At 42.9% G+C, this 15246-nt stretch overlaps 1 protein-coding gene across 3 annotated transcripts in view; it reads left to right on the top strand.

Annotated features, from left to right (window-relative positions):
* The window catches only part of rock1 (Rho-associated, coiled-coil containing protein kinase 1), a 324482-nt gene that overhangs the window by 146651 nt on the left and 162585 nt on the right, over positions 1–15246 (top strand). For all 3 annotated transcript variants that reach the window (XM_070892926.1, XM_070892932.1, XM_070892939.1), the window contains 4 exons: positions 928–1012; positions 3592–3736; positions 4571–4709; positions 6101–6192. In XM_070892926.1, coding sequence (XP_070749027.1) covers positions 928–1012; positions 3592–3736; positions 4571–4709; positions 6101–6192 — 461 coding nt within the window. The remainder of the gene's footprint in view (positions 1–927; positions 1013–3591; positions 3737–4570; positions 4710–6100; positions 6193–15246) is intronic.

The following is a 15246-nucleotide window of genomic DNA, read 5'->3' as shown; positions in this document are numbered from 1 at the left end:
GTGTTATGCGTGCACGTGTGTTACATTGCATGTGTGTGTTACGCATGTGCAGTGTGTATACATTCAGAGGCCGAAATTTCCCCTTTTTTTAAGGCTCAGTGGTGGCAACGGGGCGGTAAGGCCTTTCCGCCCGGGGGCAAGCGGCGAGCGCAACCCATCTGCAATTGCCCCCAGGCTGGCGGAAACGGTTTCCCGCCGCATCCCGTCTTTCCCGGCATGCTGACCCCTTACCGCCTGGCGCCGATCCCTTTTGCACCACGCGGGGGGGGGGGGGGGGGGAAATTGCCCCGTGGGAGCGCGGTCGGCGTTGGTCGGTAACCCCGACAGCTGCCAGTGGCTGGGCACTGAGGCTGCCCTTAAAGGGGAGGGTGTACCACCGTGGTTACCATTTTATTTTAATTGTTGACTGACTCCTGAGTCGGCCCGACAATGGCGGTTGCTGGTTCGGCTGGACCGCCAACAGGCAGCCCGGCACCCCCTCTTGGGTGCTGGGCCATAGGCCCGGCTGAACCCCTCCTTGGTGGCCCAGTGTGCACCACCGAGGCCTCATTAGGCCTAGCAGCGTCCCTCCCATTTAAGTGAAAGGGAGGGACGTTGCGACATGTCAGCGCAACATGGCACATCCACGTCGCGCTGACGTCATCAACGCCGCCCGACTCTGTTCCACCCCGCTACTGCCTCCAACAGCGCTCAAGAGCGTCGGGAGGCTTCCCAAAAAACAAAGTCCCTAATATCGCTCCATTCTCCGGCCCATCTCTAGGGGCACTCAATCTTCAGTTAATTCAAAGTATCTATCCCAAACGGGGCAGAGGGCATTTTCGGCCCCGAAATGTTTACAAGAACTGTGCTGACCATTAGCACCTAAATTACCTTTTATTTTGTAAAAGTTTTTTTTATAATAAAAGGACCTTTTTTGTCTTTTGTCAGAGATGTGAAGCCAGATAATATGTTGCTTGACAAAGCTGGTCACTTAAAATTAGCAGATTTTGGAACTTGCATGAAGATGAATAAAGTAAGTAGTAGTATTCCATATTGAAATTTTCTCCATTGGTGTTTCATGTTTGATGAGGTTGTCCCCGTTTTGTTGTTGTACTGATCTGATTTATTTCCTAATCATACTGTTAAGTTCCATAATACCGAACCATTTGTCTTGTTTTGTGTACAACAGAATATGTTAATAAATAGTAATGCTTTGAGAGGTTCAGTTGACATCACACAGCTTGAGTTCTGATGAGATAGTCTGAATTCTGAGTGATAATTTCCAGCTGGCACGTGCTCCTGTGACTTCGATAGTGATATGGACTTGTATTTCACTGAATGTTATGTGAAAACCATCATCATAGGCAGTCCCTTGGAACCACTCTAAAAATGAGTCCTTAGGTAGCTGAACAGTCCAATACGAGCGCCACAGTCTCTGTCACAGGTGGGACAGATAGTCATTGAGGGAAGAGGTGGATGGGACTGGTTTGCCGCATGCTCTTTCCGCTGCCTGCGCTTGATTTCTGCATGCTCTTGGTGATGAGACTCGGTGCTCAGTGACCTCCCGGATGCAGTTCCTCCACTTAGGGCGGTCTTTGGCCAGGGACTCCCAGGTATCAGTGGGGATGTTGCACTTTGTCAAGGACGCTTTGAGGGTGTCCTTGTAACGTTTCCTCTGCCCACCTTTGGCTTGAAATAAGTAACAGTTGATTCTGGATCTGCATTCTTATAGTCACGCTGTTCAACCTCATCCTTTATTTATTCATCCTCTGCATAGAAATATAAAATTCTGTCAATGCAAAGGGAAGGAACCTAGAAATTAATGTCATGCATGTGTTGGTTAAAAGACATTCCCCTACTCCTATTACATATTGTTCGCACTGCTGGTACTTGCCCTTCTCTCCACAAATTCTCCCAACAAGATCTGTATGCACTATTCCAAATCAGTAAAGTTTAAATAAGTCTATTGGTTTTGTTAATATTCCATAGTTTTGTAGTGTTTTTAGTTTTAATTCCTGTTGCAACATTTTTCTCGCTTTATTGTTTTGCAAAATTACTCACTTTCTTGGTTGCTACTGACCCACTGAAGATCTACTTTGATTGGTTTAGTCCTAGTCAGTTCCACATCGGCCTCCATCAAAGTCCAGTACCAGTTTTAAACTCTATATTGAATGGCATGGACCCTTTCTGGTGACTGATTCCATGTCCATTGTGACATTATGGAAATTTTTGACCATTTTTCCATAGAATGGATTCGGAAAATGTTACAAATGTCGATTGTGTTATAAAGCAAAGTTTATTCTCTCAATTTTTTTTAAAGAAAGCTACCGAGATGAAAGGTGATTAAAATGCTAATTATCCCCAGAGAGTGTAAACAATTAGCTTCTCTCAATAATTGATAAATGTCTTGGGTAATCCTTGGTCCCGGATGCTCGGTAGAGAGTGTCTGGCACAGGTCCTCCTGTGTTGTGAGCACAGTAAGAAAAAAAGATAGTCAGTCAGGTTTATAAGCAGAAAGTGCCACGGGCAAACTTTTGTCAGACTCTTGAGGATGCAGGACAGTACTTGTGGAGTTTTAAAATGTCAAACAAAGCAACCAACAAATGTGAGGAAATGTAGTATTTTCATTATTTTTGTATTATTATGTGAATACAAATTGTACCAATTGGTTCACTTAATTCAATCATAACTCTTCCTCTGCAACACTTGTGAAATAAAGGGCTTAATGATTTGTATCTGGCCCCATCTTACCAGGTGATTTCTCAGTCCTTCAAAACAAACAAAGGAATTGTGCAAAAGACACAAAAATCCATTTCAGTTCACAAGATGGTACCATTGCAATGCTCTATGATATGCTGTAGTAAACATGAATATTGGGCAATGTAAGTCAATTCTGACACAAAAAGGGCATGAGATCCACTTATGGGAATGACTGATGCCACTGAACCCGAGAAGGTATCTACAACAGCCCTAAATTTATAACATTCATTTTACTTAGTTTTATCGTTATATAGTACAATTTTACCAAGTGTGAAGTCTTCTTGAAATTTAGCACACGGGCTTGATTCAATTGAAGGCTCTCTTGGCTGCAGTGTGAGGAGCATGATTAGGTAGAGAGACAGAGCGGTTTAGGCATCGAATTTCAGAGCTTAGGGCCTAGGCAACAGAAGGCACAGCCACCAATGGTTGAGCGATTATAATCAGGGATAAATTAGAGGAGCACAGCTATCGTTGGCGGGGTGAGGTGAGGTGAGGTGGTTGGCTGGTTGGTGTGGTGGGGAGGGATTACAGAGATAGAGAGGGGTGAGGCCATGGAGGGATTTGAAAGCAAGGGAACCAATGTAGGTCAGCGAGCACAAGGGTGATGTGTGAATGGGACTTGGTGCAAGTTAGGACACGGGCAGCCGAGTTTTTGATGACCTCAAGTTTATGTAGGGTAGAACGTTGGGCTTCTTGAGTATTATTGGAGGTGCACTCATCCAGGCAAGTGGAGTGTATACCATCGCACTCCTGACTTGTTGATGGTGGATCCTAATCATATGTTTGCAACTCAGTGCAAAGTAGTGTATTTGTTTAGCATGAGTTAACTAACCATTTTCCTTACTATAATAGGAAGGGATGGTACGATGTGATACTGCAGTGGGGACTCCTGATTACATTTCCCCTGAGGTGCTGAAATCTCAAGGAGGAGATGGCTATTATGGGAGGGAGTGTGATTGGTGGTCAGTTGGAGTCTTCCTGTATGAAATGCTTGTCGGTGAGTGATGAAAAGCTGCATTAATAAATGCTAGTCTATTTAAATGTTAATTATGTTGTACAAATTCCAGTCTGAAAGTAAAAATCAATGTACACAATTTCATACTATTTAATGTGTGTAATGCAGGGAAAAATCAACTTTCCCCATCAAGAATCAGTTAAGGAACTGGGAGTCTATCGATGCCTTGTGGCTGCAACAGTTAAACTTAAGAGTTCACGGGACAATAACCAATGCAATGCTGTCTTTGGCTAGTTTCTGGCACAAAACGATTATTAATTAGTAACATGATCTGATTCCACAAAAATTCCACTCCGCTTGATGTGCTGTGATCTAGCTTTTCAGTACAGATTTTGACAAATGAGCAACTCAGTTCTCATAGCTCCAGCAACTAAAATAATTTAAAGAGATTCAAGGCTATTGGCTAACCCAAGGTCAATGAAAATGTATGAGTATAGAATACCTGTTTTGCAAATTTGAGTATTCTGCAGGCTGGATGCTTTACAATAAATTCTGCATTAAAATGAGATGAAATCCTTGTTGGGTTAAACATTGCATCACAAACATGACCCTTTGAGTACCATTGATTGATTTATCCTATCCCAGTACACTTGGACTATTGGTATTGCGCTTTACACTGGTATGTCTTCCAACATGCTGAGCTGTCTAATGAGATAGTGTATAACAGAGTATTGAAATGAGTTATTGTGATGACTATAATACAGTGGATAAATTTAAGTTGTTTGTAGTGTGCAGTTCTTGTTTGTCAATGTCCTATTAATATTTACAAAGCTCAGATTTGAACTAATCCTTAATGGTGATTTTTCTTACTTATAGGTGACACACCCTTTTATGCAGATTCACTAGTTGGAACATATAGCAAAATCATGAATCATAAAAACTCATTGACGTTTCCTGATGACAATGAAATTTCCAAGGATGCAAAAAGCCTCATCTGTGCTTTCCTCACTGACAGGTATGAAAAGAAAAAGACATTGGCTCAGATTTTGCAGTGGGTAATGATAGCGAGCTATCAACGTTCGCTGTCATTATCCATCTGAAAGTTACCGCAACTTCAGGATTTAGCACGTGCATCTAAATGTGGAAATCCTGAAGCTGCGGTCAGTAATTCATTACTCTGGCACAGGTTGCGTTGTGCCTCTTCCACCCCACCCCTCACATAGGCGGCAATCTGTGTAATCAGTGGAACTGACACAAACTTGAGCTAATATCGCTATTAAATACCCCATTAAATGTTAAGCCTTGTTGGAATGGTGTAACTAGGTGTAACTTTTATATTTGTGGATTGTCAAATGTCTCCATTATGATAAAAAATTGCAATAAAAAAAAATGTAAAGATTTTACAGTTTGTTCATGATACTTCAGCTTCTACCTTATCCCATGTGAAAGTACCCATCTTTATTTCGCTCTCTAACATTTTAAAAAAGTGAGGATAAAAGCTGCTTTTTATTACCTGGTTTGCTGTCTGAAAATTCTTCAGTGTGACTGGCTGCTTAGACAGCTTGTTGACATCACTGCTGGATGGCACTAAGAATCCCCTATTCACTGCGCTACAATAAATTACACATCGAGAAACCGCTATCTCTGTGGGCATCTTCAGAGGCAATCGCTGTTGCATCGCAGCTGACCGCAAATTACGGGCCATCGAACTGTGAGGAAATAATGACTCTTTCCAGTGCATTGCTTGAAACACAAAGTAATAAAATAGATCCCATAGAGGTACAGAACAAAATAGTTCACCTTTTTTCTGGGACTATCATAACTGGAAGAAATTAATTCAGTGTCTTATTTTCAAATAATATTCTAGAATGTAAACAGAGTCCAATTTAATTTTATGAAATCAAGTTACAAAAAGGTAGGGTTCTAACCTGATGGAAGCAAATATTCTTTTCCACCCACTTTCTGGGTCTCTTACATTGCTCAAACCTGCAATAGAGAGGAAGAACACACAGGTTGTGAAACTGTTCTACAGTGTATGAAGGTTTCTCAAAGCGGCAGACTCACATGGAGTCATTTAGGGAGGCAGTGAAAACCTGGGTTTAACAAAAGCATTTACAAAAAAAAGTTTCTGGACAGGAGGACAAAACTGTTCAGAAAATACGGTCATTGGCAAGGATCAAGAGCATGGTTTTGAAAATTAGCATCATCAGTGGCCTTGGACTAGCTGTAGCTTGCATAAAAGTTGCAAACAAAGAATTGCTAATGACTTTAATTTAAACTGAATTGACTTGGAATGAGTATATGATCTGCTTTTATATAAGTGGAGCTGTAGTGCATATGCTGTGGTCTTTCCTGAAATTAATTGCAGCATTGTTTTAGTAACAGTTTAATGATTATTTTCATTAGGGAAGTGAGACTAGGCCGGAATGGTGTTGCAGAAATCAAAAGGCACTCTTTCTTCCGAAATGATCAGTGGACATGGGAGAACATTAGAGAGAGTAAGTTACCATGAGTGTTATAAAATATGTTATGCTCTGTCAATTTTGAAGTTATATTTAAGCCACTGTATGCTGTATTTATTTTATTTTCGCTGATTCAGAACCTGAATTTTCTTACTTACTGAGGTATAATTACATAGCACAAACTGTTGAAATAGTTCAAAGTAATAGCAGAATTAGCATTTGGATGTATTCAGAAATGCAGTTAGGAATATAAGATTAAATCTTAATTAACCATCAATTTAGTTAAGGCTTGCATTTCAAGGTAAAATGGAAGCTACAGGATCCTTTCCATCCATCACATTGTAAAATTGTATTCCGTCGCCATCATAAAAGCACAATCCTAAAAAAGTAGATGTGATACCTGGACTCCAAGGGTTAAGTTACGAGGAGAGATTGTACAAACTAGGGTTGTATTCTCTGGAATTTAGAAGATTAAAGGGTGATTTGAGCAAAGTTTTCAAGATATTAAGGGGAACAGATAGGGCAGATAGAGATAAACTATTTCTGCTGGTTGGTGAGTATATAGGGGGCACAGTCTAAAAATTAGAACGAGACCTTTCAGGAGTGAAATTAGGAAACACTTCTACACACATGGGGCCCAAGTTTCGGGCCGCGCCTAAAACGGCGCAGCCCGGACCTGGACGCCCGTTTTTAGCGCCACAAAGTGTGCCTAAAAAAAACTCACCTATTCTCCGGCTCCCTGCAGATCCACTGAAGCAGGGCGTGGCGCAGCATGAGCTGTGGGGGGTGGAGCCAGGTCCCTGTGCTGAAAACAGTGCCGGGACCTCTGTACATGCGCGCTACAGTGGGCGCGCATGTGCAGTAGCTCCAGGTGGCCAAAACTTTGGGAGGGGCCCAAAGCACGCAGCCCCTAGCCTTGGCCGAATGGCCTCACTGGGGCTGCGTGGATAAAGCTCCTCCCACCCGATCCGACCCCCGCTCCCCCTCTCCCCCCCCCCCCCCCCCGGCGACTCGACCTCTGTTTCTCTCCCCCCCCCCCCCCTCCCCGGTGACCCGACCTCTGTGGCCCCCTCCGCGGCGACCCCACCCCCCCTGGACCCGAGACACGACGCCACCTACCTGTAAGTCTTGGGCCCGGCTGTTCAGCCTCCTTCTCTTCCTCCCTCCCCTCTCCTCTCCTTCCCTCTCTCCTCCCTCCCTCCTCCTCCTCCCCTCTCCTCCTCCCCTCTCCTCCTCCCCTCTCCTCCTCCCCTCTCCTCCCCTCCCTTCCCCTCCCCCTCCTCCCACTCCCCTCTACCTCCCTCCTCCTTCCTCCCCCTCTTCCCCCCCCCCCACCCTTCTCCCCCCCCCACCCCCCTTCTCCCCCTCCCCCACCCCCCTCCCCTCACTGTCAGAAACACAGACACTGACAGACAGTGAGTGAGAGACTCACACACAGACAGACAGAGAGATAGAGACACACTGGGGGGGCTGTCCCAGCACGCTGTTGGAGGACTCTCGGTATTGCAGTCGGTAAGTAGAAAATGTTTTATTTATTGATTTTTTAATTTTTTTTATATTTTATTAATTTTTTTTGATTGATTTATTGGTTGATTTATTGATGTATTTATCATTTATTATTGATGATGGCTCTTTATTTGTAAAACTAAGTGTTTAATGTTTGTAAACTTCCCTGTAAACCCCCCCCCCCCCCCCCGCCCCATTCCCTATGCCTGATTTGTAATCTACGCCTGATTTTCTAAGTGTAGACAAGGTTTTTCTGAGCATACAAAAATCTACACTTACTCCATTCTAAGTTAGTTTGGAGTATGTTTTCACTGCCTAAACTTTCAAAATGGGCGTAAGTGACCGGACACTCCCCCTATTGAAAAAAAAATCTGTTCCAAACTGAAACTGTTCTAACTGACTAGAACTGGAGCAAACTAAATGCCGAGAATTGCAATTTCTAAGATACTCCATTCTAAACCAGTTGCTCCAAAAAAACAGGAGCAACTCAGGCCGAAACTTGGCCCCAAAGGGTGGTAGAAGTTTGGAACTCTTTTTGTTAATCAGTGGTATGGGGCTGATCTGCGCAGATCAGCCATGATCTCATTGAGGGGCTAAATGGCCTGCTCCTGTTCCTATACACTTACCTCATGCAGCCTCATTAAATTATTTGAAGTACCAACCCTCCTCCGGCGACCGGGTTGGCCACCCGCCGACCTCCCCGGTTCCGCCTCTGTTAAAACCGGAAGTGGGTGGGTTGGGGTCGAGTTTCAGATTAATCTCCCACCTGTCCCAAACCCACTCCTGTTTGGGAGTTAAAATTGCCCCCAAAGTTTCTGTCTCAATTACTAATCCTGGATGTAAATTCTGCAGCTTCACAGCTCTCTTTAAAGAAGTTTATTTTTCTCTCTCTTTCAAATATCTTGCATGTAATCTTGTATCTTTGCCCATTGTTCCAGGTCCCTTATTCTAGACCTCTCAACTACGGAAACTGTATGCGTCTATATAACCTGTCCCATAATTTTAAATAATTTCATAATTTAAACACTTATCATATTGCTCTGTGATTTGAATTGTTCTAACTAAAAGACTTTCTTTGCATTTGTATTTTCTCGTACGAGACAGCATTCTGGTGAAACTATGTTGTACCCTTTCTAAAGCCTCAATATCTTTCTTGTAATGTGGAGCTCAGTACTGCACACAGTACTCTTAATTAGGTTTATTAAGGTTTTATATAGGCTCATAGTTGCCTCTTGGCTTTTATATTCAACACCTTTTGTAATAAAACCAAGAATTCCATTAGCTTTTTTACCACATTATCAATGTGGGGTGGCATATTGTGAGGTGGGGCTCCTACTTCTGATTGCGATTCAATGCTCCATGCTGGAAAGTGTGTGCAGATGGATTATGGGTAAGGATAAGAGCAGTCTTCTCTGATGTTCTCCATGGATGAATAGAATTATTATCTAGACTCTGACATGAAAAATAGCCACTTGGTTCAGGTCACCTGCATCATCAGCACCTGTGGAACTGCACCCCAGCATGAGTTCGTGGCAACAGATAAGGTGAGAAAGTTAGAGATAAAAAAAATGTTGAAGCAGGATCAAATATTGTATTTTCCAGTTAATTGCATTGGTCCTCAAATTCAATGGAGGTTCTCCCAGTCTCCTGCCATAACTCCGGCAGGAGATTGGCAGAATCCCCAGAGAAATGATTTAAATGGCTGAAGACAGTCATGGAGTTCCACTGATTTCCCACCACAGCTATGGTAGTAGAATGGGAGAGCCCCTGTGGAATTTCAGGGCCATAATGTTGACTTATTAGATTTGTAAACATCTTAATGTTCAATATTAAGCAGTTGGGGAAGGAGAAGTTCTTTCAGGTTATTTAAAATGATCTTGTTGGCTATCGGTGGCTTTGGAATGTAGTAGTGAAATTGAGATGGGAGCCAACAATGTTCTTTAATTTGGAACCAACAACAGCCTTTTGGTTGTAACCAGGAAGCATGATGGGATAGAATTGAAAATGTTGGGTACGATAGTAGTGTTTTTATGATTGTGGTGGGCAAAGCTGCTTCATAAAGGACCAACACCAATGTTGAAAACTCTTTGAAAAACAAAATAAATTGAGGAAATAATAATTAAGTTAGTTTGATTTTAAAATCCTATACCTTTTAGGGGGAAGGAGAGATTGAGGGAAGTAAAAAGTTCCACAATTTAATCCAGATGGACCAGGTTTTCTATTTCTTTTCACAAACTATGTAAAACATAGATATCTAGTTCATATCACATACCTGTGTTCAAATGAAACTTTTTTTCCGAAAACTTGAGTAAAAATAGCCTTTGCTATTGTTGTGGAGTTGTGTCTTGGGGCCCTGACATCATAAATGCTGGAAAACAGCTTGACACTCATAACACGCGACAAATCAGAAAAAGTATTAAATATAGGATATGACCAGTGCCACTACTTTACGGTGATCAAAGAAATGAAATTCTGTTTTATTCCTTGGGATTCAACAATTTTCACATGTATCTTACGATCACATTTCACAATTTTTTTTTCTGTGAAAACTGAAAGCCTTTCTATGATATGAAAACAAGTGGTTATGCTGAAAATGCAATGGGACATGAGTTTATTCTAATTTTAGCTATAGATATACCCAATAGATCTACTTCTGTTGCATGAAAAAATAAACTACACAACAATGCATTATTGCAATGGTTTATCTAAGAATTTGTAATGGGGATGTAAACACTGAAGATGCCAGGTTTATTTCCGAGGGGGATCTGGGGTTGTGCCCCTCCCCTCAGAAAATATTGATGCATTTTCCAACATGTTGTAATGTTTGTGATTCAAATATTTGAAGCCAGAAATAGATTACTCTGGAAAGGTTAAAGATACTTAAAAAATATTAAAATAGAATAGGATCTATGGGCTCAATTTTCCCGGATCATTTGCGTTTTTTCTGGCGTGTTTATTTTTTTCAAAGTTTCTCCCTGCGATCTGCGCCGGTGTAACTGAGTTGGTTACGATTTTTCTAGTTGAGTTTTTTTTTGACGTAATAGGGGCATTCCTTCATTGGGGGCAAAAACACAAAGGCAGAATATTATCTGAATGGCGGCAGATCAGGAAAAGGGGAGGTGCAACGAGATCTGGGTGTCATGGTACATCAGCCATTGAAAGTTGGCATGCAGGTACAGCAGGCGGTGAAGAAGGCAAATGGTATGTTGGCGATCATAGCTAGGGGATTTGAGTATAGGAGCAGGGAGGTCTTACTGCAGTTGTACAGGGTCTTGGTGAGGCCTCACCTGGAATATTGTGTTCAGTTTTGGTCCCCTAAAATGAGGAAGGACGTTCTTGCTATTGAGGGAGTGTGGCGAAGGTTCACCAGACTGATTCCCGGGATGGCAGACTGACATATGAGGAGAGATTGGATCGACTGGGCCTGTATTCACTGGAGTTTAGAAGGATGAGAGGGGATCTCATAGAAACATATAACATTCTGACAGGACTGGACAGGTTAGATGCAGGAAGAATATTCCCGATGTTGGGGAAGTCCAGAACCAGGGACACAGTCTAAGGATAAGGGGTAAGCCATTTAGGACTGAGATGAGGAGAAACTTCTTCACTCAGAGTTGTTAACCTGTGGAATTCCCTACCACAGAGAGTTGCTGATGCCAGTTCATTGGATATATTCAAGAGGGAGTTAGATATGACCCTTACAGCTAAAGGGATCAAGAGGTATGGAGAGAAAGCAGGAAAGAGGTACTGAGGTGGATGTTCAGCCATGATCTTATTGAATGGTGGTGCAGGCTCGAAAGGCCGAATGGCCTACTCCTGCACCTATTTTCTATGTTTCTATGTCTGCATCGGTTTTCATAATTTTTCGCAGTTTGCCCAAAAATATTTCCTCCTAGGTCAGCGTATCTGGCCACTCCCAAAAAACCTTCTAGTGAGTTAGCAGAAAGCGGCGCACATTGACAAATCGGCGTTGAAAGATGCAATTGTTTTTAATCAAAGATTTTGGAGGGAGTCAAGAACAGTCTAAAAAAATCAACAATAAAGTTTAACTTTTTTTTTAACCTGTCAACATAGTTAATGGAAGTTTTTTGGATTTCAGAAGTTTTCATTTTTTTGCTCACTCACACGCCACCACCAAACATCTTCAAGCGGACACGGGTTTGAGGCTCGGCTGGAAAACAAGCCCCGGGGGGGGGAGGGAAGAGAGGGAGGTGCCGACCGATCGGAAGGCTTATGCACTGAGCCTGGGGAGCGAGGTGCCGATCGGAAGGCTTTTTAAGACTGCAGTGAGTTTGGGGGAAGGGATTACTTTGTTACTCCTCCCATCAGTCCCGCTACCTCGTCACCCACCCCACTGATGGTGTCCAGGAGTGATCGCGTAAAGTCAATGCTCTCGCCACTCATTGCCGTCATCTGAAGCACATCTGTTAGATCCTGCACCTCAAGAGAGCATGGTCCAGCTCTCCTTCCCCTCCTCCCCACGGGTGTGGCTCGCACCCCACCACTGGGACCCACAGCCTCAGAAGGTGGGGCCCTGTGTGTGCCCTGCTATACCACATCACTGGGACCCGCAGCCTCGGACATTCGGAAATCATGGAATGTCCCACCAGCACTCAAACCACTAGTCATGGAAGGGGCTGTCACCGCAATAAGCGGCACCTCCTCCAAAGTCAGTAAAACAGTGGAGGCTTCATCCAGCTCCATCCCCTCTCCCTCCCCTTCAACCCCATGTTCTTGGTCTGGAGGGTTGGATTCAATGATGTTATCCTGTTCAGGCTGATCCTCGTCTGAATTTTCTTCTACATCGTCAGGGTCAGCCTCAAGTTCTGCAAAATATAACAAAACACAGATAAATGGTTAGCAGCAGAGGAGGGGGCAGGGTGGGTGGCATGAGTAGGCTCACACAGCGCAGGCCAAGCAGCAGGCTGATTTGAAGGACCACGATGAATGATAGCACATTGCATCAACCGAAGCGTAGCTAACGGAGACATCCCCAGGAATCGCAGCATAGCTAGCCCGCGCAGTACTTAACATTTAGCAAAGCCAGACTCTGGAATTTGCAGGACTTACCCTCTCCCTCCAGTGTGGGCCCAGCTTGTGCAATGGTGATTGCTTTTCCCCATGCAGGACCCATCAAAACAGCGACCCTCTCTTCCAAGGTGTGTCAGTGGCTGCAAATTTGCCAGGCCTCCTCCTGTTCGGGTTCTTTCTCGTTTGTTGTGTGCCACTTTCCCTGCAAAGATGAAAACATAACTTTTTAGAGAGGGTGTCTTTCTGCTGGGTGGGACATATAAGCTGGTCACATTTACAATTGCATTGAATAAATAAAAATATTACTTAGACTAACTACTTGACCAAGGTCCTACCACTTCTTTTAACCCTGGCCTCCAGATCTCGTGGTGATCACCATTACACAGTAATCGTCTACAACTTGGTTCCAGCGTTTCTTCATTTCTTTGGGTGGAACTTTTATGTGACCTCTGCTCGTGTCCAGCTCCTGCCATCTGTTCTCAATCACAGTAACTAGTGCCTCCATTTCATCCTGCAAGAAATATTTGGTCCTTGCACCGCGTTGCATGTTGTACTGCTGCAGCTCCGATTTTTCCAATGCTCCCACACAGCACTCCTTCTCATACACACAACTGGCTCTTTAAAAATGGCCGATTGCCAACCTGGAGTTGTACTGCGCATGCGCGTCCATTGCAACGACGTCAAAACGTAACTTTTTTTGCCGCGCATGCGCAGAAGGTGCGGCATAGTTTTTTCGACGCAGACAGCAGACTCCACCCGCCCGAGGCGACTGGACACGCTGCGCGGCACCAAATTTGAATTATAGATCTAGGAAACTTTGGCAAAATATTTCTGGCGCATTTCTGATCTAGAAAAAAGGCCGTAACTCTGACAATATGCCAGAAAACGGGCTTGGGCGAAATTGAGCCCATTGTATTTCTAAGCACAGAAGGAACCATTCTGTTGTGCTTTTTTTCATGCTGTTTTAGATTTTACTTTTTGAAATATTTATTCACTTCCCTTTTAAAAGCTATTGTGGATTTTGTTTCTAATACTCTTACTTGTAGGGCATTGCAAGTCCAAATAACCCTTTTTTTTTAAAATCCCTAATATATTCTTTTGGTTATGATAAATTTATGCCCTTTAGTTTGCAGTGGAAATAGTTTCTCTGTACTTAATCAATTTTAAATATCTCGGATCTCCTCTTAATCTTTTCTGTTCTAGTTAATTGAACCACAATTTCTCTAGTCTTCCCTCAAAACTAAGGCCCCTTATTCCAAGTATCTTTTTTCATGTGATTCGGAGTATCTGCATTTCAAGCATTCCTTGCTAATTTTTTTTACCCACTATGGATTTTTGGGCACAAGTTCTAATCATTGATTATTAATATGCCGGGTACTGTTAGGTCACTCCTGTTTAAATTATTTAATTCGTTGTTCAATTTGGTCAGTGTGCACAAGTTTAGGATGCTGGATTTATTTCTCAATGATTAGTTTGCATTTCTCATTTTGAAAACCTTTCCTGTTATTGATAACAGTTCATTTTAATAGGTAGGCACTACCAGTTATCGTAAACTGTTTAGCTTTTGAAATGGCTTCCAAAATATTCTTCTGCAGTTACGAAGTACACGGCTCATTAATTCAAAAGAGGGAATTTCAATCCCCTTGCCAATCTACCACCAGCTGCTGGGCTGACAGAACACAGAACACACATGTTCTCTCAATCTCTGCACATGTGCACACATTTTTGGCTTCTCGAGTTTCTGAAGAAAGGTCCGCACCCAAAACATTAATTTGTCTGTTCTCCACATATGTTGATGGACCTGCTGTGTGTTTCTAACATTTTCTGTCTTTGTACCATCAATTGCCTTCTATTAAAGCAAGCTATTTTCGCACTACGAAAGCCCCAGATATTCAACAAATAAAGAAAAAAGACTGCAGATGCTGGAAATCTGAAGCAAAAACAAAAAGGTTGGAAACACACAGCAACACCAAGTTTCATAGAATCATAGAATGGTTACAGCATGGAAGAAGGCCATTCGGCCCGTCGAGCTAGTGCTGACTCTGCCATATCCTCGTAGCCCTGCAATTTCTTTTCCTTCAGATACTTATCCAACTCACTTTTGAAAGATAAAATTAAGTCTATCTCCACCACCCTTTCCGGCATTCCAGATCTCAATCACTCGCTGCGTAAAAAAAGTTTTTTTATTGCATCGCCTTTCGTTTTTTTGATCTAAAGTTGACAGAGGCAGGAAGCAAAGGGTAATGGTTGATGGATATTTTTGTGACTGGAAGGATGTTTCCAGTGGGGTTCTGCAGGGCTCAGTGCTAGGTCCCTTACTTTTTGTGGTATACATCAGTGATCTAGACTTGAATATAAGGGCTATGATTAAGAAGTTTACAGATGATACAAAAATAGGCTGCGGTTGATAATGAAGAAAGCAGCTGCGGACTGCAGGAAAATATCAATTAGGTGGGCAGAACAGTGGCAAATGGAATTTAATCCAGAGAAGTGTGAGTTAATGTATTTGGGGAGGGCTAACAAGGCAAGGGAATACACATTAAATAGTAGGAC

The sequence above is a fragment of the Pristiophorus japonicus genome, chromosome 1 (genome assembly GCF_044704955.1).
Source record: "Pristiophorus japonicus isolate sPriJap1 chromosome 1, sPriJap1.hap1, whole genome shotgun sequence".
Taxonomy (NCBI): domain Eukaryota; kingdom Metazoa; phylum Chordata; class Chondrichthyes; family Pristiophoridae; genus Pristiophorus; species Pristiophorus japonicus.
This window is presented reverse-complemented; position numbering and strand designations above follow the sequence as displayed.